Genomic DNA, 24,518 nt, shown 5'->3' with positions numbered 1-24,518 from the left:
CCTCCTCTATTTATAGCCTTTCTTAAAGAAAGAGACCAAAACTGTAAAAGGTTTTCATCATGTGGTCTCACCCTATATAACTGAAGCATAACGTTCTTTATTTTATATTCAGTTACTCTCCTATCAAAGGGTAGCGTCCCATTGGCCTCCTGCTTGCATTCTGTAACTACATAAACACTTTTTATAATCACAGCAATAAGTCCCTTTACACCATGGATTTTCGCAGACGTTCCCTATTTAAGACACGCTCTGCTATTTTATCCTTCTGTTAAGTGACCAACATTTCATTTTCCCACATACTACTCCACATTCCAGATCTTTGCCCACTTAAACAGCCTATCTATATCCATCTGCAAACTCCTTAAGTCTTCTACTGCGTGTACTTTTCTACAAGCTTTTTTGGCCTGCAAATTTAGCTACAGTTCTCTCTTCTTATCCCAGTCATTGTTGTAAATTGTACAAAACTGAGGTCCCAATACAGACCCCTCTGGGACTCCGTGATCACATCCTACCAATCAGACAAAGACCCAGTTATGTACCCTGTGTTTCCTGTTAGCCAAGCAATCTTCTATCCACCCTAACGTGTTAGCTTCTACATCATGAACCTTTATTTTCTTCAAAAGACTGATGATTTGGTGCTACATGAAATACCTTCTAGAAATAAGCATTTGGAGTATCTGATAAAAGTCTAAGAAGTGTGCATGTATTAACATTTCAACACTATTGATAGATTAGGTAAAGAAAGCGGACTTATTTCTGATCAGTCAAAAGCAACGTAATAATCATTGACTCTTTCCTTGCAATATTAGTATCTAGGTAGTTTCAGATTTTGTTTTATTCGTGTATAAATGCAGTTCTCCAACATGTCATCTTCAGATTATGTTTATCTCTCCATTTTCATAATTTATACAATTATTATTCTGTTTGAGGGATGTTGGCATTCTGCTCCCATCACAGTACCTGACAATGTAAGTGTGCCTCTGACATGTAGGGGTGGCATGATGGCTCAGTGGTTAGCACTGCTGCCTCACTGCGCCAGGGATCCAGGTTCAATTCCATCCTGGGGCAAGTGTCTCTGTGAGTTTGTACATTCTCTCCCTGTGTCTGCGTGGGTTTGCTCTGGTATCCTCCCATTATCCAAAATTGTGCAGATTAAGTGGATTAGCCATGGGAAATACACAGTTAAGAGATAAGGTAGGGGATGGGTCTGGATGGGATGCTCTTCAATGTGGACTCAATGGGCTGAATGATCTGTTTCCACACTGTAGGGAATCTGTGTTAATAAGATTTCTGTCCACGCAGGAGGTGGTGTAATTGTGCAAGGCAATCTGTATGTGATGGGTGGACTGGGTATGAACCTGAGTGATTCCACTTAATGTGGAGATACTTCATTGAAGGTGCCCCATTAACCACTTTAACTCCATTGTATATTTAGGCTCACTGGTTTAGGAGGGCCATTCTTTGCACAGAATCAAATTATTCAATATCACATGTTGAAAAATCTCAGCCAGGCCTATTATTCTCATCCAAAGTTCATGCATATGTACTTCTAATAGGAATATCTGGGTAGTGATCAGGTGTGGTGAAGTTTTTAACCGTATCTCATACAGGGAATTCAGATCAGTTGGACCACCTCTGTACAGTGTGAGATCAGCAAACTCAATACAGGTAGGATCTTATTGATAGCACTTTGCAGCATCATTGTTTTAGGCAGTGAGCATTTCCAATGAGAGACTAAGAGAGAGATACTGATACTTCTTGCCATTCATTGGCTTGCTATTGCCAGGTCTGTCACAATCAACATCCTGGGATTTACCATTGACTAGAACTTAACTAGATCAGCCATATAAAAGACTGGCAGCAAGAATGGGTCAGAGGCTGAGAATTTCACAGCAACTCACCTGACTACCCAGTGCCAGTCTACCACCTACTTGGCACAAGCTTACTGGCAACTCCAGTACACTATGTAGACCAGTGCAGTCCAATTGGTTGTACTCCGTGAATTATTTGAAACAATCGCTCAACTTGGCAGCCATGAGCAGCACCCACAAGATGCTCTGCAGCAACCCATCAAGGTGGTTGAATAGCAGTTTTCAAAACCATATTGTCTACTACCTCGAGCAATAACAAACAGCAGGAATGTAGGAGCCACCTCCAGGCTCCCCTCCAAGTTGCATATCTTCTAGTCTAGAAATATATTGCTGTTTTCTTCGCTGTCGATGTGTGATCAGCTCCTTCCCTGACTAAGCTGTTGGACTCTGATCATTGCCTTCAACACAAAAAAATTGCATGATTCAGGAGGGTAACTCTGCATTACTTTCTCAAGGGCTGTTGGAGATGACCAATAAATGTTGACATTGCCAGTGATGCCAGTAGTTTGATTTCTTGAAATAAAAGGCTATTCACCAACCTAATGTCTGAATCAGTGAGTAATGAAACTTTACAGACCAGGTACTGCATACTCATCTGATAGGACAAAATGTTGTTTTTGATCTAGACTGGAGCAATATGATAGTGTGTTGTTTAACTCTGTGTGCCATACAACACCAGGAGGATACTTGAACTCCCTTTTGGTGTGTGGAGTATGACTGACTATTCTGAGGCCCACTCTGAGTGAGTGGGCAGCACATGTTCCCTGCAACATCCAGCATGAGTATGTTTGAGAGAAGTCCCTGTGGTTTGTGGATGTATGTGGGAGTGCAGTATTCTGTGTCTGGTTGGAGTTTTATGGCAACATCCTCAATTGTCAGATTTCTGGTATATGGGCTGAGTGTGGGTTTCAGAGTTTCACTAGAATAACCTCTCTGATAAAGTGGCTTAGAATGTGTTGGACCTTCCTTGAGTGAGAGCAGTCCCTGGCTGTGCAGTACCATAACATCACACATCAGAATAAAAGCTAGAAAAGCAAAACACTTCTGTTAGGGGCAAAAAGCATAATGATGTTTCTTCCCACATCTAAAACATAAATCATAGCATCATGGAAGCATAGAGCTGTTCTGCATGGAAACAGACCCTTCAGTCCAACTCCTGCATGCTGACCAGATATCCTGCATTAATCTAGTCCCATTTGCCAGTATTTTGCCCATATTCCTATAAACCCTATCTATTCATATACCCATCCAGATGCCTTTTAAATGGTTCCTAAATCTAAAAGCTTCTGCTCATTACTGTTAATATTTTTTTTCCCCTTTTCCTTTGTCTGTGTGTGGTGATGTGGAGCAGCAGATTCTAGAAGTAAGTACCAATACTTTCTGCCTGATTCTTCAACCCCCTGTCAATCATTCTTCATTACTTGAATCGAATCCTTGACCCCCATCACTGAATTCAGGGACTGGCTGCCCCTCTGGACACACAAACACAGTAACCAATTCATCCACTGCATGTACAACTGAAGCTTCTTTTGACTGTGATCAGTTAGCATTTGAGAACTACAATTACAACCGACTGTAACGTCGAGATTTGGGAGCTTCAGTTACAGCCAGTGGGGGTTTAGATTTCCTAGAGGATGTCTCTGTCAAACATTTTTTTTTCAACCCCATGACTTTCCATTCCTTGTTTGGCTTGTTTTCACCCTGATCTAACTTCTTCCCTATTGATTTGTTTTTCTGTTCCTACCTTTTCAGCCCTTCTGCTTTACTGTCTTTATTTACTGCACCTTCATGGTCCATGTCTTCTTTGTCCTCAACCACTCCCTGCCTCACTACTGTCACTGTATGTACTGTGCACCTTTCTGACAGCTACTTTTACCTCCATATCTCAGATAAAGGCACTTACAGAGCGGAAACGTGAACTGGAGCAACGCATCAGTGCAATGATTGAAGAGAATGAACTATTGCAGAGCACGATTGAGGACCTTCAAGACCGAGTGATGATGGCAGAGCGACAAAGCCATAACAAAGACTTACAGGTGAGAAGGAGCAGAGTATGGGTATGAGAAGGAGAGCTAACTCAAATAAGATGCTCGGCTGAGGAGTGGGGTCAGAAACATGCCCGGCAAAGGTACTGTGAATCTCCGTACCTTGAATAGAATTTATTACATTTAAATGAGAGTTATCAGCAGTAGTAGCCAAAGTCACTGAGTGAGTTAGTGGATTCATAATGGTTATGACCAAACCCAAGAAATAGCTATGGAGAACGAACGAGTCAGAGACAGACCATCTTAAGGTGAGGCAAGGATGGATATTAAAAATAAAGTGGATGGAATTTTCCAGTGTAAGACTAGAGCAGGAAACTGAATCAGCAGGAGATAAGAATTGATGCCTGCTTTAGTGTGAGAAATATGGGAACAAAAATAGAGGAATCCATGAAGTGTTAGCCAATGAATCATCGATGAATCACAAATGACTTTTAATCTGAAAATTTCTGGTAAGGTCCTGTTTACCTTTAGCATTAAAACAGGGAAAATAATGCAGATTCTTTTCAGTGCTTGAAAGCTTTCTGATGTGATACTGTTGGCCATGGTTTTGCAAAGATTAGCCATTGGGGACTGGAGGAGTGAGGACAGACCTGGAAAGGAACAAAGCTGACACCAGATAGGGGAAGGGAATTTGGAGGAAGCATATGAAATGAAAATATGTCTGAAAATACCCAGCACGCCGTGGGCAGCCTTATTGACCAGTGAAGATTTACCTCCACAATATGCTTCACAACTGGCATTGATCATATCGTACTAAAGGCTCACAATAGTCCCAGACTCCTTTCGAGTTTTACAGACACATGGAACAGTAATGAGGTAGCTTCTTCATGTGAATCATCAGATTGCCTGGCAGCTTTTTAAGCACTTACTCTTTTCTTTTATTGTTTATCTTTTCCAATTGGCTGTTTTCTATTTGTAGTATTCACCAATACAGTGCATACAATTTTCCACCAGTTATTTTCTGCGAGAAAAGAAATCCTGAGGTAGCATTGTCTTGAGAGTAACTGTTCAAAATGCAACAATTCGGAAAGAAACTGTTTCACTTGCACTTGGTTTCCCAACAATTTCTGGCCTTAGAATCTCAAACAGCCTGTGCACCATGAAGGGAACCCAATGTCCCACAGTCTTGAAAGAGTCTTCGAATCATACAGCACAGAAACAGACTCTTCGGTCCAACCAGTCCATGTCAAAGGTTGCCCCGAACTAAACTAGTCCCTCCTGCCTGCTCCTGGCCCATATCCCTCCAAGCCTTTCCCATTCATGTACATATCTAAGTGTCTTTTAAATGTTGTAACTGTCCACATCCACCACTTCCTGAGGAAGTTCATTCCACATGGACTCAGTGGTTAGCACTGCTGTCTCACAGCGTCAGGGGCAAAGGTTCGATTCCAGCCTCGGGTGACTGTCTGTGTGGAGTTTACACATTCTGCCCGTGTCTGCGTTGGTTTCCTCTGGGTGCTCCTGTATCCGAGTCGAAGAGTGTGGTGTTGGAAAAGGACAGCCAATCAGGCAGCATCTGAGGAGTAGGGGAATCGACGTTTCGAGCATTAGCCCTTCATCAGAAGTGCTCCTGTAGCCCCTCACAATCCAAAGATGTGCAGGTTAGGTGAATTGGCCATGCCAAATTACCCATAGTGTTCAGGGATGTGTAGGTTAGGTATATTAGTCGGGGAAATGTAAAGTAATAGGGTGGGTGAATGGGTCTGGGTGGGATACTCCTTGGAGGGTTAGCGTGGACTTCTTGGGCCAAGTAGCCTGTTTCTATACTGTAGGGATTCAATGATTCTATGACTCACATGCAAACCACTCTCTGTGTAAAAGGTTTGGCCCTCATGTCTTTTTTCAGATCTCTCTCCTCTCACCTTAAAAATATACCCCCTACTCTTTAAATATCCCATCCTAGAGAAAAGGCACCTATCATTCACCTTATCTGTGCCCTTCATGATTTTATAAATTCCTATAAGGTCACCTCTCAATCTCCTACACTCCGATGAAAAAAGCCCCAGCATAACCAGCCATTCTCTATAATTCAAACCTTTGATACCCTGTAAATCTGTTCTGAACCCTCTCCAGCTTAATAATATCCTTCCTATAACTGGGTGACCAGAACTGGGCACAGTACTCCAGAAGAGGCCTCACCAATGTCCTGTATAACCTCAACTTGACTTCCTAACTTCTTTCACTTTTGCAAGTACTTTCCTAGTTTACACGTTTCTTTCTCAACCAAATGTTGTAAATAGCATTTAAAAATTAAAAATTTAAAAAGAGGTCCTGAAGAGAACCTCTTTCTTCATCCCATTGTAGCCTTGTCCATGCAACAAGCTGGGTGTCATGAATGCCTCTGATCTCTGAAACACCCTTCATCACGTTACTGCTCACTAGAAATATAAAACAAAACTTCTCTAAACATATTTTTAAAAAGTGTTAAAGTGAAGTTTAGAAAGACCTATGAAAAGTGAGTCGGAGAATTTACAATAGAATGTCGAGGTGAGACATGAGCAGATATTTTGCATCAGCCTTCACTCTAGAGGATATGCGTAGAGGTAGATTGGCTGGCTAATAGGAAATCAGTTTAAATGGGTCATTTTCTAGTTGACAAGATGTAATGAGTCATGTGTCAGAGGAATTTGTCCTGGGCCCCAACATTTGCACTCTAATGACTTGGATGAAGCTCAATCTTTCAGATGTAACAAGGTTGGTAGGAAAGTAAGTTGTGATGAGGGTATAAGGATGCCACAGTGGGATATTGACAGGCGAAATGAGTGTGCAAAGATCTTTGTAGATGAAATTTAAAGTGGGAAAAATGTGAAATTGTCCACTGGCAGGAACAATAAAAATGAAAACATATTATCAAAATGGTGAGAGATTACAGAGCTCTGAGATTCAGGGGGATCTGGGTGTTCTAAAGCATAGAAAATAGGAGTGGGTGAGAAGGCCATTCAGCCCTTTGAGCCTGCTGTCCCATTCATTATGATCATGGCTGATCATTCAACTCCTTAAACTATGCCCGCATACCCACCATAAATTTAATCCCTTTAGCCTCAACGTTTAGCCTATATCCAATTCTTTCTTGAAATCATAGTGTTTTGCACTCAACTGTTTGCAGAATTCCACAGGCTCACCACTGTCTAGGTAAAGAAATTTCTCTTCCAGTCAGTCTGAAATGGCATACCCTGTATTATTAAACCGTGACTCCTGGTTCTGGATTCCCCCACCATTAGGAACATCCATCCAGCCTCTACTCTGTCTAGTTCCATTAAAATTTTAGAGGTTTCTGTGAGATCCCCCTCATTCTTCTGAACTCTAGCATAGAAACATAGAAAGTAGGAGTGGGTGAGAAGTATATTCAGCCCTTTGAGCCTGCTGCCCCATTCATTATGATCATGGCTGATCATTCAACTCCTTAAACGGGGCAGCACGGTGGCACAGTGGTTAGCACTGCTACCTCACAGTGCCAGAGACCCGGGTTCAATTCCCACCTCAGACAACCATCTGTGTGGAGTTTGCACATTCTCCCCGTGTCTGCGAGGGTTTCCTCCGGGTGCTCTGGTTTCCTCCCACAATCCAAAAATGTGCAGGTCAGGTGAATTGGCCATGTTAAATTGCCCATAATGTTAGGTGAAGGGGTAAATGTAGGGGAATGGGTCTGGGTGAGTTGCTCTTCGGCGGGTCGGTGTGGACTTGTTGGGCCGAAGGACCTGTTTTCACACTGTAAGTAATCTAATCAAATACAATCTGAAACGATTCAACTCCTCTTTATGCATAACTCCTACCATCCTAGGAATTAGTCTAGAAACCTTTGCTGCACTCCCTATAGCAAGAGCTCCCTTCCTCAGATAAGGAGATCCGGACAGCACCCAATATTCCAGGAATGGTCTAAGTAAGGCCCAGTATAATTTCAACAAGGCATCCTTGCCTCCTGTATTCAAATCCTCTTGCTAGAAATGCCAACCTATCATTTGCCACCTTTACCACCTGCTTCAGTGACTGGAGTGCAAGGACTTTCTCCTCTCTCAATGTATAGTCTTTCAGATAATTTGCCTTCCTGTTTTTGCTACCAAAGTGGATGTCCTCCTATTTATCCACAGTTTATTGCATCTACACTGTATTTGCCTGCCCACCGACTTAGACTATCTAAATCACACTGCAACATCTCTGCATCTTCATCACACACTCTCTCAGCTTTGTCTTCTACACATTTGGAGATATTACATTTAGCTCCCTCACCTAAATAATTAACATATGTTCTGAGTAGCTGGGGTCCGAGCACTGACCCATGCAGTATCTGACTAACTGCTGTCTGCCATTTGGACAAAGGCCCATTTATTCCAACTTTGTTTCTTGTCTGCTGACCAGTTTTCTATCCATCTCAATACACTATCCCAAATCCATGCACTTTAATTTTACATTATAATCTATTATGTGGGTCTTTGTCAAAAGCCTTCTGAAAATCCAAATAAACTACAACCAGGCCAAAGATCAGTTTGCAGGTACAGCAAGCAAAGAAAGCTAATTGAATCTTATAATTTCTTATAATTTCTTGCGAGAGGAATTAAATACAGAAAGAATAAAGTTATGCTTCATTTGGGTATTGGTGAGGCCACATCTGGCATACTATTACGACATTTGTCTCCTTATTTAAGGACATCAGCATGTTGGAAGCAGTTCATAGAAAGTTTATCAGGTTACTATCTAGAACAAGTGGTTAGCTTATGATGAAAGGCTAGTTTTCCCCTATTATTCCATACCTCCAGTCAGATCAGATCTGCACTTTGATCTTCTGAACTAAGATCATATCTAGTTATTGCACAAAGGACATCTCTGATTAATAGTGCTACCCTCCACCTTTACTGAGGTTCTTCCTCTTCTTGAATGCCAGATACCTTTCAATTTTCAGACCCAGCCCTTTTCATCCTGTGGCCGCATTCCTGTCATGACTATCAGATCACTTTATTAACTTCAGTCTGGCTTTTTTTAAAAAAAAACTTTGATTGCTATGCACAGTTGGATGCAGAATCTTTAGTTTTGTGCTGTTGTTGTCTTCATTACCTCAGGTCTGGAATGTTGGTGTATTTATGTTGGTTTTCTCTGTCCTTCGTTTCCCATAATGCTATTTTGCTGTCCTGCCTTGACTCCATCCTTTGATTTATTGCGTTATTTAAGCTTGAGGACTTTTGTAGTTTGATTTTTTTGCTATTATCAGACAATCCAAATTAATCTCAGCTTATCTTAAGGGTTGAGTATATAGTTTAAAAAGACATAAACAGAATATTAAATATAAATGCAAGTATAATTTTAATAACCAAGCAGACTTTAAATGAATGCAATCATCATAAAATACTAATTTAGTTGAATATAAAAATCCATTTCAACTAGCAAAATCTTGTAATATCTTGTTTAAAATGTAAATGTTCTTTTCAATATTTTGCAGTTCTATTACTTTTGTGAATAACATATGGGATTTGCTCATTAATGGGTAGGAAAGTAAATGTTACAAGGCAACGAGTTTCATTAATTCAAGCAAATCAGAAATAAAAGTTGCTTTCAACGTGAGTAAACCCTGACAATTAATGTTCTGTTTGAGATAACAGTTGCAAAGCCAAGGAAGATAAATGCAATGTTAGCCCAACAAGTACCACTGACACCCAGTCAAACATTGAAGCCATAAACAGACTTGGTATATTTAATGATGTAAAGATGTTGAAAGGATTTAGTGAAAATTGATGTAACAATAAAAATTTGGATCATTAAGCTTGGAAATGTGGTGCAGGTGAATCCAAATACCCCAAGCCTCATATTCGTAAGCACTGATGGCCACTTCAGCATTTTGTTTGTATGAGAAGCCAGTCCAAGAAATGAAACAGATCAAAAGGATAGTCATTCTTTTAGTGAGTAGTGGAATATTGGGAAGGTCTTCCACATTGTTGAAGAGGTCCTGAAAAAAGATGAAAACAGCATGGAAAATTGGGCTATTGGGTGTTCCTATGTTTTTAAATTTTAATTGTCGTTTAGTTTGTACTGCTTGTGAACACATAAATAAGTTGGTATAATAGTTGAGAAAAAATGGCTGTCTGTTTTCTGGAGAATTGTTCGCTAATATCTATGGAGTAATGGTAAGTATATGTCCAACATAAAAGCATTCTCAATTAAAATAATCTCATGGGATAACACATCAATTAATTTCATGAGGTTTCAACAAAAATTCTCTATAAAATTAGAATTAGAATTTTGGGTACAATAATATAAAAGGCTACTGGAATTGTGGAGACTGAGCATGACCTATTTTCCAAAGGGAGATGAACACTAAAACATGGAGGGCTGGTTTATCCAAACAAAGCAAACCAAATTGCCAAAATAAAGAGTTGACTTCCAAATTATGTATGACCCATGTGGAGAGTCCAACCTGTGACTTTAGTCTTTAATGACAAAGAGGATTGATGAGGGCAGAGCAGTAGATGTGATCTACATGGGCTTCAGTAAAGCGTTCGACAAGGTTCCCTATGGGAGACTGATTAGCAAGGTTAGATCTCATGGAATATGGGGAGAACTAGCCAATGGTAAGGTCCTAGGGAGTGTTGCTGAACAAAGCGACCTTGGAGTGTAGGTTCATAGATCCTTGAAAGTGGAGTCGCAGGTAGATAGGATAGTGAAGAAGGCATTTGGTATGCTTTCCTTTATTGGTCAGAGTATTAAGTACAGGAGTTGGAGGTCATGTTGTGGCTGTACAGGACATTGGTTAGGCCACTGTTGGAATATTACGTGCAGTTCTGGTCTCCTTCCTATCGGAAAGATGTTGTGAAACTTGAAAGGGTTCAGAAAAGATTTACAAGGCTGTTGCCAGGATTGGAGGATCTGAACTACAGGTAGAGGCTGAACAGGCTGGGGCTGTTTTCCCTGGAGTGTCGGAGGCTGAGGGGTGACCTTATAGAGGTTTACAAAATTATGAGGGGCATGGATAGGATAAATAGACAAAGTCTTTTCCCTGGGGTTGGGGAGTCCAGAACTGGAGGGCATAGGTTTAGGGTGAGAGGGGAAAGATATAAACGAGACCTAAGGGGCAACTTTTTCACGCAGCGGGTGTACATGTATGGAATGAGCCGCCAGAGGATGTGGTGGAGGCTGGTACAATTGCAACATTTAAGAGGGATTTGGATGGGTATATGAATAGGAAGGGTTTGGAGGGATATAGGCCGGGTGCTGGCAGGTGGGACTAGATTGGGTTGGGATATCTGGTCGGCATGAACGGGTTGGACTGAAGGGTCTGTTTCCATGCTGTACATCTCTATGACTTTATGACTGTGTGACTGAGAACCACTTTGGTAAACTATCAGAAATATGCTACTTGAGAAAGCCATTGGATATGTGAGGTAAGACAAGTCTAACCATGATTGATTTCATTCCGATGTCTCCCCTTTCTTCTTAAAGAAAGAACATCACTTGGATATCAAATGGAAAAAGTTTTGTAACTAGTCATTGCTTGTACCTTGAATCACCTGCTATGGTAGATCGCACGCTCAACTATAAACTGGAGCAGGTTCAGCTGGCTTAGGGAAAGGCACTGGTGAGGCCAGTCTGTAATAATATGTTTAGTAATGCCCGTCCTTATCAAAAAGAATATAGATTCATTAGGATCCAAGATTTAACAGTGAGAAATCTGAAACAGAAACAAAAAATTGCTGGAAATACTCAGCAAGTCAGTCAGCATCTGTAAAGCGAAACAGAGTTAATGTTTCAAGATGAGCTTTCATCAGCACTTACGATGGAAATGTAAGCGGTTTTAAGCCATGAGAAGAGGCGGCAATCTGAAAGAACAGAAAGGAAATCTCTGGTAAGATGGAGGGTAGGAGAGTTTACCTCATTAAATATTTCATACACCAAGAAACCAAGAGAATAGGAAGGGTATAGTGAAGAAGTGGCGGTCTAGATGAGGTGTGAACAGAAATAAAGTATCCAACTAATTGCAGTATGAAGTGATTAAAAAAAAACAAGGCAGAGGGATTTGAAAATATGGACAGGAATTCAAAAAGCAATGCATTGCCACACTGGGAATGTCAGAGACAGAATAGGTGAAAAGGCTTGCTGTATGTTCAGGTACATTCATTTGTGTTTTTGCTGAGTTGAAGTTTACAGAGAATTCAAGATGGGAGGCCAGCCTGGAGTGCCTTGGCAATACCAGGTTTATGGTTAACAAACATGTGACTGAAAATTTCAGCAGCAGATGACCTGAGGCAGGGTCAAGACAGGTAATGTTATACAGGTTGAATAAAGTGGTCTTGGAGAGGATATGGAATAGGTAACTGTCACTCACATCTGCTTTGTCCAAAACTTTCACTGCCTCCTGCAGTTTTAATTTTAAAAAATGAAAAGCTTGCATTTATATAACATTTTTCATAGCCACAGGACACCTCACAACATGTTCCATTTGGTAAAGTACTTCTGAAGTAACTTCACCATTGTCATGTATGAAACACAAAATGTGTCTTAATTCATGTAAACTTTGAGAGATTGCAGTAAATCACTTTGCAATGATAAATCTGAAAATTGCAGCATGTCATACTTATTGCTCCATATCAATTGTGTGAAAGCCTATAACATGTCTGGAGGCATGCCATTGGCATGAAGATGTATTTGTTCCTCACACCATGCCCTAATTCTGGGATAAGAGATAGTACAGTGCCTCCGAATTCAAAGGTGGATCACTGACATGATTTGCTATTAACCAGGGTTGGCTGATCCGTTGTGTACTTGCAGGAGCAATATTTTTGTTCTGGTTTCATAGCTCCAACAGAACCAGCTTGAACTCCATGAAGTACGAATGTCTCACCGACAGCTTCAAGTGAAAGTTGATGAAATGAATGAGGAGATGAGTCTACACAGTGTGAGCCCAACAAGTACATCATTGCTATCAGAAATTGAGCAGAGCATGGAAGCAGAAGAGCTGGAACAGGAGAGAGAACAGGTATACAAATGCACAGTTAAACAACATTAACTCTATATGTTAACTGGATTTAACTGAGTGGTATGGAGCCTTAACTGAGGATTCACCTGTGCTGTTCTAAATTGCGACAAACTGAAACAGTGGCTGTTGGTTTATATTGTGTATCTCTGAAGACAAATGAGTATAAAATTGCGTATAAATTGGCTCCAATTACATCCATCACCACTTGCCTTCCTCTGTTATGACATGGTAGTAGAGAGTGGTTGTCTAAAGATGAAGGTTGGAAACTAACAAAATTCAGACAGAAAATGAAAATCTACTGACGATTGTTGGAAATGTGAGAAAGCAAATGTAAGTTGTCACAGTATGATAGCCTCTGATGTTCTGTAGACTGAACCATATGATCAGAGAATGTGAACGTGGTTTACCTACCAGAAAGAAACAAGGCATGGCCACAGTGTTGTCACTTTCTACAGGAAATAAGATCAGAAATAAGTGATGTTGAGATGGAATTAGATACTGATTAAGGTTTGGACTCTCTATTAGAGTTCATGGACGAAATAATCAAAAGCAAGATATTGTGATAAACATTTATAAACCGTGGTCAGAATTTGATAGGTTTTGGAGAGCAGGTACGAATGTATAAACATGGAGCAAGATGAGGCCATTCAGCCCATTGAGTGTGCTTTGCTATTGCCTTTGATTAGATCATCAGATGGCTTTTCCATAGAAGAGTATACCATGGTATAAGTGACTAGGTGATCCCTAGCAATTCAACTCCCAGATTCATAGAACTCCTGGAATCCCTATAGTGTGGAAACAGGCCATTTGGCCCAACGTCCACGCCAATCCTCCGAAGATCCATCCACCCAGACCCTTTCTCATACCCTATTATTTGAGATGATGTGAGGTGTCTTATATAGCTAAGCTCCTTATTCTAACTGCTGTTGGTTCTTTGAGAAGGAAATACTTTGAATCAGATATTTGCAGCCTTAAAAAAGTTCTTGGGAAAGGAGTTTTAATTCCCTTCAGCCTTCCAAGAACAAATAAGATATCCTGCAGTAACACAAAGTGTAGAAAACTCAATGGTTATCAGCTTTTGAAATAATCCAGGAACTAAATGCAAGAATCTACACAATGGAAGGATTAAAGGCAAGGTGAGGGTGAGATAATGTATTTGGAAAGAACAAACAAGGCAAGGGATCATGCAATAAATGTTAGGATAGAGAGTCGTGTAGAAGAGCAGAAAGACCTTGAAATGCATGACCACAGATCCCTGAAGACATCAGGTCTGGTAGATAAAATGGTGATGCAGCTATGTGAGGCAATTCCTGTTATTAGTCAAAGCAGAGTGTAAGACCAGTTTGGTGGCACTGGGACTGTTTGAAACACTAGTTTGACCCTAGGTAATTTACTGCTTACAGTTTTAGATACTACATTGGGAGATGTGATTATAGTCAAGAGGGTACAGAGGTTTACGAGTATGAAATGCTGGAAAGAAAGCAATCTTGCATTGAATTGATGGATACAAGACATCAACTGTCTGTTGTTTGAGGAAAGCAAATGCATGTACAAAAAGAATTATTGAGGTAGGGAATCCCATATTGTGATGCTTCATACAGAATATGGAAATCTGCAATGATTTAATTTTGAAATGTTGATCGTACATGTGCAAACGTTAATCTCTATTTAAAGAGATAAGGAAATCTCTATATTGTATAAACTGTTGCCAGGTGAGAGTATCAAATGGGAATTCACTGGCACTGCTATAAACAGGAGCATGCGGAGACTGTTTTTTAGCTTGTTTTTAATGTGTATCTCACAAAATTAAATGCTTCTTGAAGTGCCTGAATTGTTGAGGGATGAATGTTGGCCAAGAAATCCAAAATATTCCCAAGTGCGTTTCAAGTGGTACTCTGGGGAATTTTTATGTCCACCCAAAAAGACAAAAAGGCTTCAGTTTAACTTTTCACCCAAGAGACCGCATGTCTGAGAGTGTTTACATACAGCATAAGCCATTGGAGATGCACTGGTGCAGTCTGTTCTAATTTTCTAGGTCATAGTTCGTGTGTCTTAAAATACAAGTTAAATGAAATAAAGGTTTAACTGTCAAAATTAAGGAAGAAATAGCAACTCTGTAGTAAATACAATTAAAACAAGCTAGGAGACTTTTATACTTAGATATTGGGAGTCAAAAAGTGCAGCAGTTCAGGCAGCATCCAAGAAATAGGAGAGTTGACGTTTCGGGCATAAGCCCTTCATCAGGAGTGCATTGGATACTGCTCCTCTGATGCTGCCTGACCTGCTATGCTTTTCCAGTGCCACACTTTTTGACTGACTCTCCAGCATCTGCAGTCCTCACTTTCTCCTCCTTAAGAGAATAGGGCCGTGTTGAAATAAGATAGCTGGGGAGTTACATGGCAAAATAGCAGATGAGCACTCCTAGCTAAATTACTGGGGAGTATGATATTTGGAATGTTCCCTCTAATGGATAACTTATTAATGTGGCTTCCCAGAATTCGGCACGGCTTGGAATTAAAAGGCAGTTCATTTCCATTTTTACCTGGCGAGGCGTGCAGCTTAGTGAGATCCTTTGTTTTGAGTTTGTCCCTGTAAGTATAGTAAAGGCACAACCAGCTTGGGAAAAGAACTAAGTGACCATGTCAGCTTTGGCCCTAGTGCAGTTTTATAGCTCCTGGACAGTCAAGAGATAATACCAGACCCGGACCTGAAGTAGAGTAAGTGCTAGAACTGTTTCATATAGTGTAGCCTGCCGATGGCCATTGATATAAGTTACACTTGGAAAGAGAAGAAATGACTGGAAAATGTATTTACTTGAAAGCTGCAGAAATATGCCTACGGTAAGCCCCTCAGTGAAAGGCAGTGAATCTTGTTGCAGTCGAGGTATAATCATCTTGGTTGCACTTTGAAACCATGGCACTGGGTTGTTGGAAGCTGGATGTTTTAAATAATTGCTCAGAGGTCACTGGGAGGCCCAGGCTTAAACTGGGGAATCTAGAGTACAAAAAAGAAGAAATTGGAGGAGTCACTTGGCCAAAAGCTAATGGAAGAACTTCCATAGAATCCTGTACCTTGGCAAATAGTCGAAACACTGAAAAGAAATCAGATTGAATTCCAGAGAGCATTGGTCCACTTTTGTGTTGCTGCAGGAAAGAGAATGAACCTTGAAGATTTTATGTGATAAAGGAACTCCTCATGAGTAGGAATAGAAAGCAGAACTGAACTTCTGGTATTAGTCTTCATAAATGATCGTGTTAAATTCATATTACTTACTTTGTTTACTTTGTATTTAAAGGTATGATAAGGTTTTTGTTTAATCATGGCATAATTATGTCAGTTAATTGCATGGTGTTTGAATTTCTTCAAACGTTAATGACCTCTAACAGGATTGTAACAAACTTATCAATCTGTAAAGAAGGTGCAGTGCTTACTGTATCAGAATAAGCATCACAAACATCAGATCAGAACTGCAATCTGTATATGATGATGGTATAAGATTTTAATGAGCGTACTTGATTTTGGAATTTTCAAGGTTAGTACTGTTCTGTTCCAAAACCAAAGGCTTGCTTGGGTTGCAGTATTTCCTGAAGTACAAGTAGCAATTACGAATGAACAACTAATTGTTGAAAGTGATAATTTAAAGGTAGTTATCTTAAAGGTTTGGAGAAGTTGCAGGAGGGAATTTCAATAGCTCAGAGGTAAAGTGGCTCCAGATATTGCCATTATGGTTTTTTTATTTCTGGGTTGTCTTGCTATTGATGCTTCGAACCTTGTGATGAAGACATGTCTCTTGCTGTACTCTGTCTTTTGGTCCATATTTCCTTGATGGACTACATGTATAACGATACCTTATTCTGTCATTCCAGCTGAGAATAGAGCTCTGGGAGGCTTACTGCCAAGTACGCTCACTTTGCTCACACCTGAGAGGAAATGACATCACAGACTCTGCACTTTCCACCGACTCCTCTATGGATGAATCCTCTGACACCTCCTCTGCCAAAGATATCCCCACAGGGAGCCTTCACACAGCATTGCATGAGCTTAAACGCCTGATTCAGAACATTCTTGATGGAAATGAGTCTACGGTATGTTCGTTTGTATGATCTCAAATAGAATTCAGTGTATTACAGATATACATAACTGGGAAAACTCCAACAAGAATCTGTCATATGTTACAAACTGTAATGAGCACCCTTTGAATTCAAATTCAATTTACTTCGCTCCTTTTAGTTTGAGGCTCCCATCAAAAATAGCTTTTTCTATAATGTTCATTTGGAAAAGAGCCTATGGACACTCATTTGAAAGATATTAGATAATTTCGCAATAACAACAAAATTTGCCTCCAATACTTAGCAGGTCATATAGTACCTGTGGAGAGACAATCAGAGTTAAGATTTTTGGTCACCGATCTTTCACTAGCACCAATAACAAGAACTCAAGAACAAGGATTACTTCTGCTACTCCATCTCATGGTCTTAGAGTAAATATCGACAACTGGAGGCAGCCCCTTCATGTGACAAGTGAATTCTGACAAAAGATCATAGACTTGAAATATTAAATACTTCTTTCTCGGCAGCTGCGATCTGATCCCAGCATTTTCTGTTTCTAGTTCAGCTTTCCATCATCCTCAGACTTTTGCTGCATGAGTGATTGCAGTTGTTTGGGTTCTTCTGGGACATAGCTGATCAGATGGAACACTGTGAATGACAGTATTATGATAATACCCTGTACTCAGTAACCTAGTAGATTAGCAGGCGGGGGTGCAGACAGGGGTTGGACTGGGTGGAGGTGGATGGAGGTGCGGGGTTAGGGGAGCGGGGCTGGGAGTGGACAGGGTTGGGAGTGGGCCTCGCATGTGGCGTGCTTTTGCCTAGTCTCCTGAATGGGGAGCAGACTTCATAGAAAACGCTGAGTCCCAGAGAAAATCAATTAACCAATTAATCAATTATCCAAACAAACTAGTGCCCGCCCATCTCATTCAGATAATTGAGGTTCTTCTGTACTTTAAGTAGGAAGTATTCAATTCCCAAATATTAATTCTTTTTACAAGAAGGACATGTGATCATGCCACATAATAAGGATAATGTATCCCTCCTTCACAAAACATGATAACATTGGAGTTAAGTAATAAACATCAGCCCGAATATCTATTGCCAAATGAAATCAAATGATTAACCAAATGTCAGTTTTCCACAGTATTAATTCCACTACAGTTTTGTAAACCCTGTTGTCCATGCGATTCCTAAATTTTACCCCATATTCTCTTTGGCAGGAGCTCCAGAGTTAAAGGTAACAGTGGCTAAATTATAAATCCTGGAGTGGATTGAATTTCTGAATCCAGCTGGTACCATATTGTCACTTGACACTAGATGTTGTTGAAGATCAGGTGAATGAGTAGCCAGGGTGCATTTTCACAATCCAGTTGAGCAAAGCAGTCAGGCTTCTGAGACTGAAGAGTGAAGGAGGAGGACTTCTAGCAGTGACACATTGGCTAGCCCATGGTTAGAGGTAGGCACTGTAGATGGGGGAGCGGGGCTGTGAGCAGAGAACGAGAGAGTGCTTCCATTTTGAGGAGCCTTCTCAAAAGCTTTTTGAAGTTTTGTTAATTAAAAGGGGCACAACGTCCAGACTGGCATCCTCATTGGAGGAGCAATCCTTCCACTGGACAACCAGCAGCTAAAGCCTTGACTGTGATATGTATGGAACGTGCAGGAGTTAGAGCACTGCACCACCCTCCAGGAAGTCTGACTCCATCCCTTGGCCATGCTTGGCCTCAGTGTGCGATGGGATCAACCTGCTGACTGGAAATTCATTGTCAGCTCTGCTGAGAGACCTTTGTTGGCCAGTTGATTGACCAACTAGCCAGCCCATCCACCAGAGCTCCCAGAATTAAAATGAACCGGAGGAAAGACATTTCCAGCATTCAGGCATGTTGATCAGTGGTGGGAAGTGGTGGGTTCATTCTTGTCACATGATCTTTTCCATCTATCCCAACCTCTCCAGTATTGGCATGCAACATTTTTCCAGTGTTTCTGGGTACATAGCAATGTTCAAATCTGTCTGTTATTTGATGTGCTTCAGTGCACATTTTAAATTTAAACAGTGTTAACACTATTTTTGGCTATCCTGTGTCATAATAAAGCGTTCCTGCATCAGGAGTATCAAAACGTGAGAAAGACACTTCCTGCCACATCAGTATGAATTTTTTCATTTTTTTCTTACCCCTACAATTTCCTGCAGCTGTACACAGTTTAGACAGTAATGTTGATTTACGCATCCATAGTGGACTTATGGATTTGGAACATTAACCCAAGGATTACACTTCACGTTAGATGTACTGAATGTTAAGCTCTGTGCACTCCCACCAGGCTGGTTTTCATAAGGCTTTTACTCTCGTTGATCTTGTGTCTTTATAGGTAGTGCTGCTGAGAGTTGAAATGAATGCAATGAAAGAAGAGAGAGACAAGCTGAAGGTGACTTCTGAAGAAAAGGAACTAGACAAGCAGCTTCAGAAAGCTGTCAGCGCCCGGGATGAAGCCATAGCAAAGTAAGAACATAGAACATTACAACGCAGTACAGGCCCCCCGGCCCTCAATGTTGCGCTGACCTGAAGCTTGTCTGATTTAGGGTGAAGGACTGAGAGAAATTTCTGGTCATGGTGGGCCTTGGTTAATTTGGTGGCTAAAAATTACCTCGCCTTCTATCTCACTCCCAACAGGAGGTTTTGCAGCATCTTTCATGCCATCCTCTTCCTCTCCCTCATCTCTGCCCCCTGAAAAGCACTTCAACGTTGTGAATTTAAATCATCCTTTTCCCAGCTGAGCTAGATTTGTGGTCTGAATAAATCCTTGAACGCATTCAATATATTTAGACAAATGCATATGAAAAGATCTCATGCGGCATTTTGAATCTTCAATTTATTCTCTATGCCTAAATAATTGGATTTTTTATGTATAGAAATCTTGCTGTCTGATTCGCCTCTCTGAAGGCATCTGTCTAGCTACAGGCCTAATAATGCAGACTTGAATATCTATGCAGTCCAGGTAAAAGAAGTGAAGATCGCAAGTGATGACAGACAGCCAGGAGAAATAAATTCCATACTATTTGTACAAACTAATCTTAGAATGCATACACCACTCCACCTGCCCCACCCTCCCACCCAACTCTCAAATCAATAATCAGCCTCTTAACATTCAAAATGTCTTTGAGAAAAGATTTAAACTTGAGGTGGAAACTCATGGGATCAGGGATGTTATAAATTGGATTATTAATTGACTGGGTAACTAATGAGCTATAAATGGTAGCAACTGAGCTCCAGGGACCAGTTCCTAAGCCCTGCCCTATATTATAGTTATTGGAACAGGGCTTGAAACATCACCGCATAGTGAGTGTGCAGTATATACTGGGATTGGTGATCTGGCCTACGTGTGACTCCAGACCCACACAATGTGGTTGAATCTGAACTGCCTTCTGGGGAATTAGGAATGGACGATAAATGCGGCCTAGCCAGCAATACCAACATGTCATGAAAATCTTTTTCTATTAAAAGGTATGCCCACGTTCTATCAACGAATAAAAATAACAGACAGTAACTTCTTTGTTCCACTCTATGTGGCACCTAGGAACTGCTTTTGGCTGGTTATTGGAAATCTGGGAGCTGTTGAAACCAAATATACATGCAGCCTTTGTATAGGGATACTATGGAAAAGTGGGTACCTAACCTAAAAAATATGATGTGATTTCATTACAGGCATTTTAGTGTTAAACTGTTCCCTGAACACAAGGTAAAAACAATGACTGCAGATGCTGGAAACCAGATTCTGGATTAGTGGTGCTGGAAGAGCACAGCAGTTCAGGCAGCATCCAACGAGCAGCGAAATCGACGTTTCGGGCAAAAGCCCTTCATCAGGAATAAAGGCAGTGAGCCTGAAGCATGGAGAGATAAGCTAGAGGGGGGTGGGGGTGGGGAGAAAGTAGCATAGAGTACAATGGGTGAGTGGGGGAGGGGATGAAGGTGATAGGTCAAGGAGGAGAGGGTGGAGTGGATAGGTGGAAAAGAAGATAGGCAGGTAGGACAAGTCCGGACAAGTCATGGGGACAGTTACTGAGCTGGAAGTTTAGAACTAGGGTGAGGTGGGGGAAGGGAAAATGAGGAAACTGTTGAAGTCCACATTGATGCCCTGGGGTTGAAGTGTTCCAAGGCGGAAGATGAGGCTTTCTTCCTCCAGGCGTCTGGTGGTGAGGGAGCGGCGGTGAAGGAGGCCCAGGACCTCCATGTCCTCGGCAGAGTGGGATATCCAAGGCCCTAAAGGAGCCTTCCACATCCATCAAAGTTTTACCTGCACATCCACTAATATCATTTATTGTATCCGTTGCTCCCGATACGGTCTCCTCTACATTGGGGAGACTGGGCGCCTCCTAGCAGAGCACTTTAGGGAACCATCTCCGGGACACCCGCACCAATCAACCACACCGCCCCGTGGCCCAACATTTCAACTCCCCGGTTTATGCGAAGGTTGGTAGGGTGGAAGGTGAGCACCAGGGGCGTTCTGTCCTTGTTACGGTTGGAGGGGTGGGGTCTGAGGGCGGAGGTGCGGGATGTAGATGAAATGCGTTGGAGGGCATCTTTAACCACGTGGGAAGGGAAACTGCGGTCTCTAAAGAAGGAGGCCATCTGGTGTGTTCTGTGGTGGAACTGGTCCTCCTGGAAGCAGATCCGGCGGAGGCGGAGGAATTGGGAATACGGGATGGCATTTTTGCAAGAGGTAGGGTGGGAAGAGGTGTAATCCAGGTAGCTGTGGGAGTCGGTGGGTTTGTAAAAAATGTCAGTGTCAAGTCGGTCGTCATTAATGGAAATGGAAAGGTCCAGGAAGGGGAGGGAGGTGTCAGAGATGGTCCAGGTAAATTTAAGGTCAAGGTGGAATGTGTTGGTGAAGTTCACCCTCACCACCTGAGTCAATCACTAAAATGTTTACTTTTGAAGATCAACATATGAAATGATAATCCTGCTCTGATCTTCACTTGCCTTTCCTTTTTAAGTTCGTCCTTTTCTGTTTACCTTGGACTTTATTCGGTTAACTGTTCATGTTTATCTCCTGTTTCTCCCTACAAAATGGACTGCACTCTGTGTATAAATCATTGAATCTGTCCTGAAAGCATTTTTCAAAGCAATAATTGTCTGAAGCCTTGAGGAAATGTGTGATGATTTCTGAGGAGATCTGTCAATTCCAGGATTGAAGCTCAGGGCCAGAGAGACCGCACGCATACAAACATGCATGAACACACACCAACGTACACTTGAGCATGCATGCTTACATATACACAGACACGCACAATTATTTCTTGGTATTACAACAATCTTCCAAAGTTTCACAAGAAGGTGAGGAACTTCAGTTAAGTAGTTGATTGGAGAGGAGAAGTTTAAAGGGTCCATTCAGTTTAGATAGGGAAAAGTTGTTCCCACCAGTTAGATAGATTGAGAACAAGAATGCCCAGATATTTATATCATGAATAGTCACAGGTGGGGTGCCAGAAGACTGAAGATTCGCTGACGTGGTGCCACTATTTAAGAAAGGTGGTAAGGAAAAGCCAAGGAGCTATAGACCGGTGAGCCTGATGTTGGCGGTGGGCAAGTTGTTGGAGGGAATCCTGAGGGACAGGATATACATGTATTTGGAAAGGCAAAGACTGATTAGGTATAGTTCAACATGGCTTTGTGCGTGGGAAATCATGTCTCACAAACTTGATTGAGTTTTTTGAAGAAGTAGCAGAGGATTGATGAGGGGAGAGCAGTGGATGTGATCTATATGGACTTCAGTAAGGTAATCGACAAGGTTCCCCATGGGAGACTGATTAGCAAGCTTAGATCTCACTGAATACAGGGAGGACTAGCCATTTGGATACAGAATTGGCTCAAAGGTAGAAGATAGAGGGTGGTGGTGAAGGGTTGTTTTTCAGACTGGAGGCCTGTGACCAGTGGAATACCACAAGGATTGGTGCTGGGTCCACTATTTTTCATCATTTATATAAATGATTTGGATGTGAGCGTAAGAGGTAGAGTTAGTAAGTTTGCAGATGACACCAAAATGACAGCGAAGAAGGTTACCTCAGATTACAACAGGATCTTGACTAGGTAGCCAATGGGCTGAGAAGTGGCAGATGGAGTTTAATTCAGATAAATGTGAGGTGCTGCATTTTGGAAAAGCAAGTCTCAGCAGGACTTATACACTTAATGGTAAGGTCCTAGGGAGGGTTGCTGAACAAAGAGACCTTGGAGTGCAGGTTCATAGCTTGTCGAAAGTGGAGTCGCAGGTAGGTAGGATAGTGAAGAAGGCGTTTGGTATGCTTTCCTTTATTGGCCAGAGCATTGAGTACAGGAGTTGGGAGGTCATGTTGCAGCTATACAGGCCACTTTTGGAATACTGCTTGCAACTCTGGTGTCCTTCCTATCGGAAGGGTGTTGTGAAACCTGAAAGGGCTCAGAAAAGATTTTCAAGGGTGTTGCCAGGTTTGGATGTTTTGAGCTATTGGGAGAGGCTAAATAGGCTGGGGCTGTGTTCCCTGGGACATTGGAGGCTGCGTGGTAACCTTACAGAGATTTATAACAATATGAGGGGTGTGAATAGGGTAAATAGACAAAGTCTTTTTCCTGGCGTGGGGGAGTCCAGAACTAGAAGGCATAGGTTTAGGGTGAGAGGGAAAAGATATAAAAGAGACCTAAAGGGCAACTTGTTCATTCAGAGGATGGTACATGTATGGAATGAGCTGCCAGAGGAAGTGGTAGAGGCTAGTACAATTGCAGCATTTAAAAGGCATCTGGATAGGTATATGAATAGGAAGGGTTTGGATGGATGTGGGCCAGGTGCTGGCAGGTGGGACTAGATTGGGTTAGGATATCTGGTTGACATGGACGAGTTGGACCAAAGGGTCTGTTTCTGTGCTGTATATCTCTATGACTAAATGACTCGCCTAGATGGGTGAAGCTCCAACAACACTCAAGAAGCTTGACACCATCCAAAACAAAGCAGCCAGCTTGATTAGTGCCATATCTACTAGCATCCAGTGCCTCCATCACCGAAGCTTAGTGGGAGCAGTGTGTACTATCCACATGATGCACTGCAGAAACACACCAAAGATTCTCAGACAGCACCTTCCAAGCCCATGACCACTTCCATCTAGAAGGACAAGGGCAGCAGTTACATGGGAGTACCATCACCTGAGCACCTACAGCACATGGATTGGGAGTCAAGAGGGCAGTTCACCAGGACAACTAGGGACAGGCAATAAATGCTGGCCAGCCAGCAACGCCCGTGTCCCACAGTGAATAAATGTTTTGCAAAAAAAAAGTCTGTTTATTGTCCAGATTTCAAGTGTCATAGAGTCATACAGCATGGAAACAGACCCTTTTGTCCAATCAGCCCATATTGAACATAATCTCAAACTAAACTAGCCCCACCTGTCTGCGCCTGGCCCATTTCCCTCCAAACCTTTCCTATTCATGTACATATCCAAATGTCTTTTAAACTTTGTAATTGCACCCACATCCACCACTTCTTCAGGAAGTTCATTCCATATGTACACCACCGTCTGTGTAAAAAAAAAATTGTCTTTCATTTCTTTTTCAAATCTCTCTCCTCTCACTTT

The 24,518-nt window shown here is 41.6% G+C and overlaps 1 protein-coding gene across 1 annotated transcript in view; it reads left to right on the top strand.

Annotated features, from left to right (window-relative positions):
- Positions 1-24,518, top strand: part of LOC140487858 (BICD family-like cargo adapter 1) — a 93,280-nt gene that overhangs the window by 60,632 nt on the left and 8,130 nt on the right. The window contains exons 7-10 of the mRNA XM_072587206.1: positions 3,761-3,907; positions 12,696-12,875; positions 16,742-16,960; positions 19,292-19,422. Of these exons, the coding sequence (XP_072443307.1) occupies positions 3,761-3,907; positions 12,696-12,875; positions 16,742-16,960; positions 19,292-19,422 (677 nt within the window). The remainder of the gene's footprint in view (positions 1-3,760; positions 3,908-12,695; positions 12,876-16,741; positions 16,961-19,291; positions 19,423-24,518) is intronic.

The sequence above is a fragment of the Chiloscyllium punctatum genome, chromosome 17 (assembly GCF_047496795.1).
Source record: "Chiloscyllium punctatum isolate Juve2018m chromosome 17, sChiPun1.3, whole genome shotgun sequence".
NCBI lineage: Eukaryota > Metazoa > Chordata > Chondrichthyes > Orectolobiformes > Hemiscylliidae > Chiloscyllium > Chiloscyllium punctatum.
This window is presented reverse-complemented; position numbering and strand designations above follow the sequence as displayed.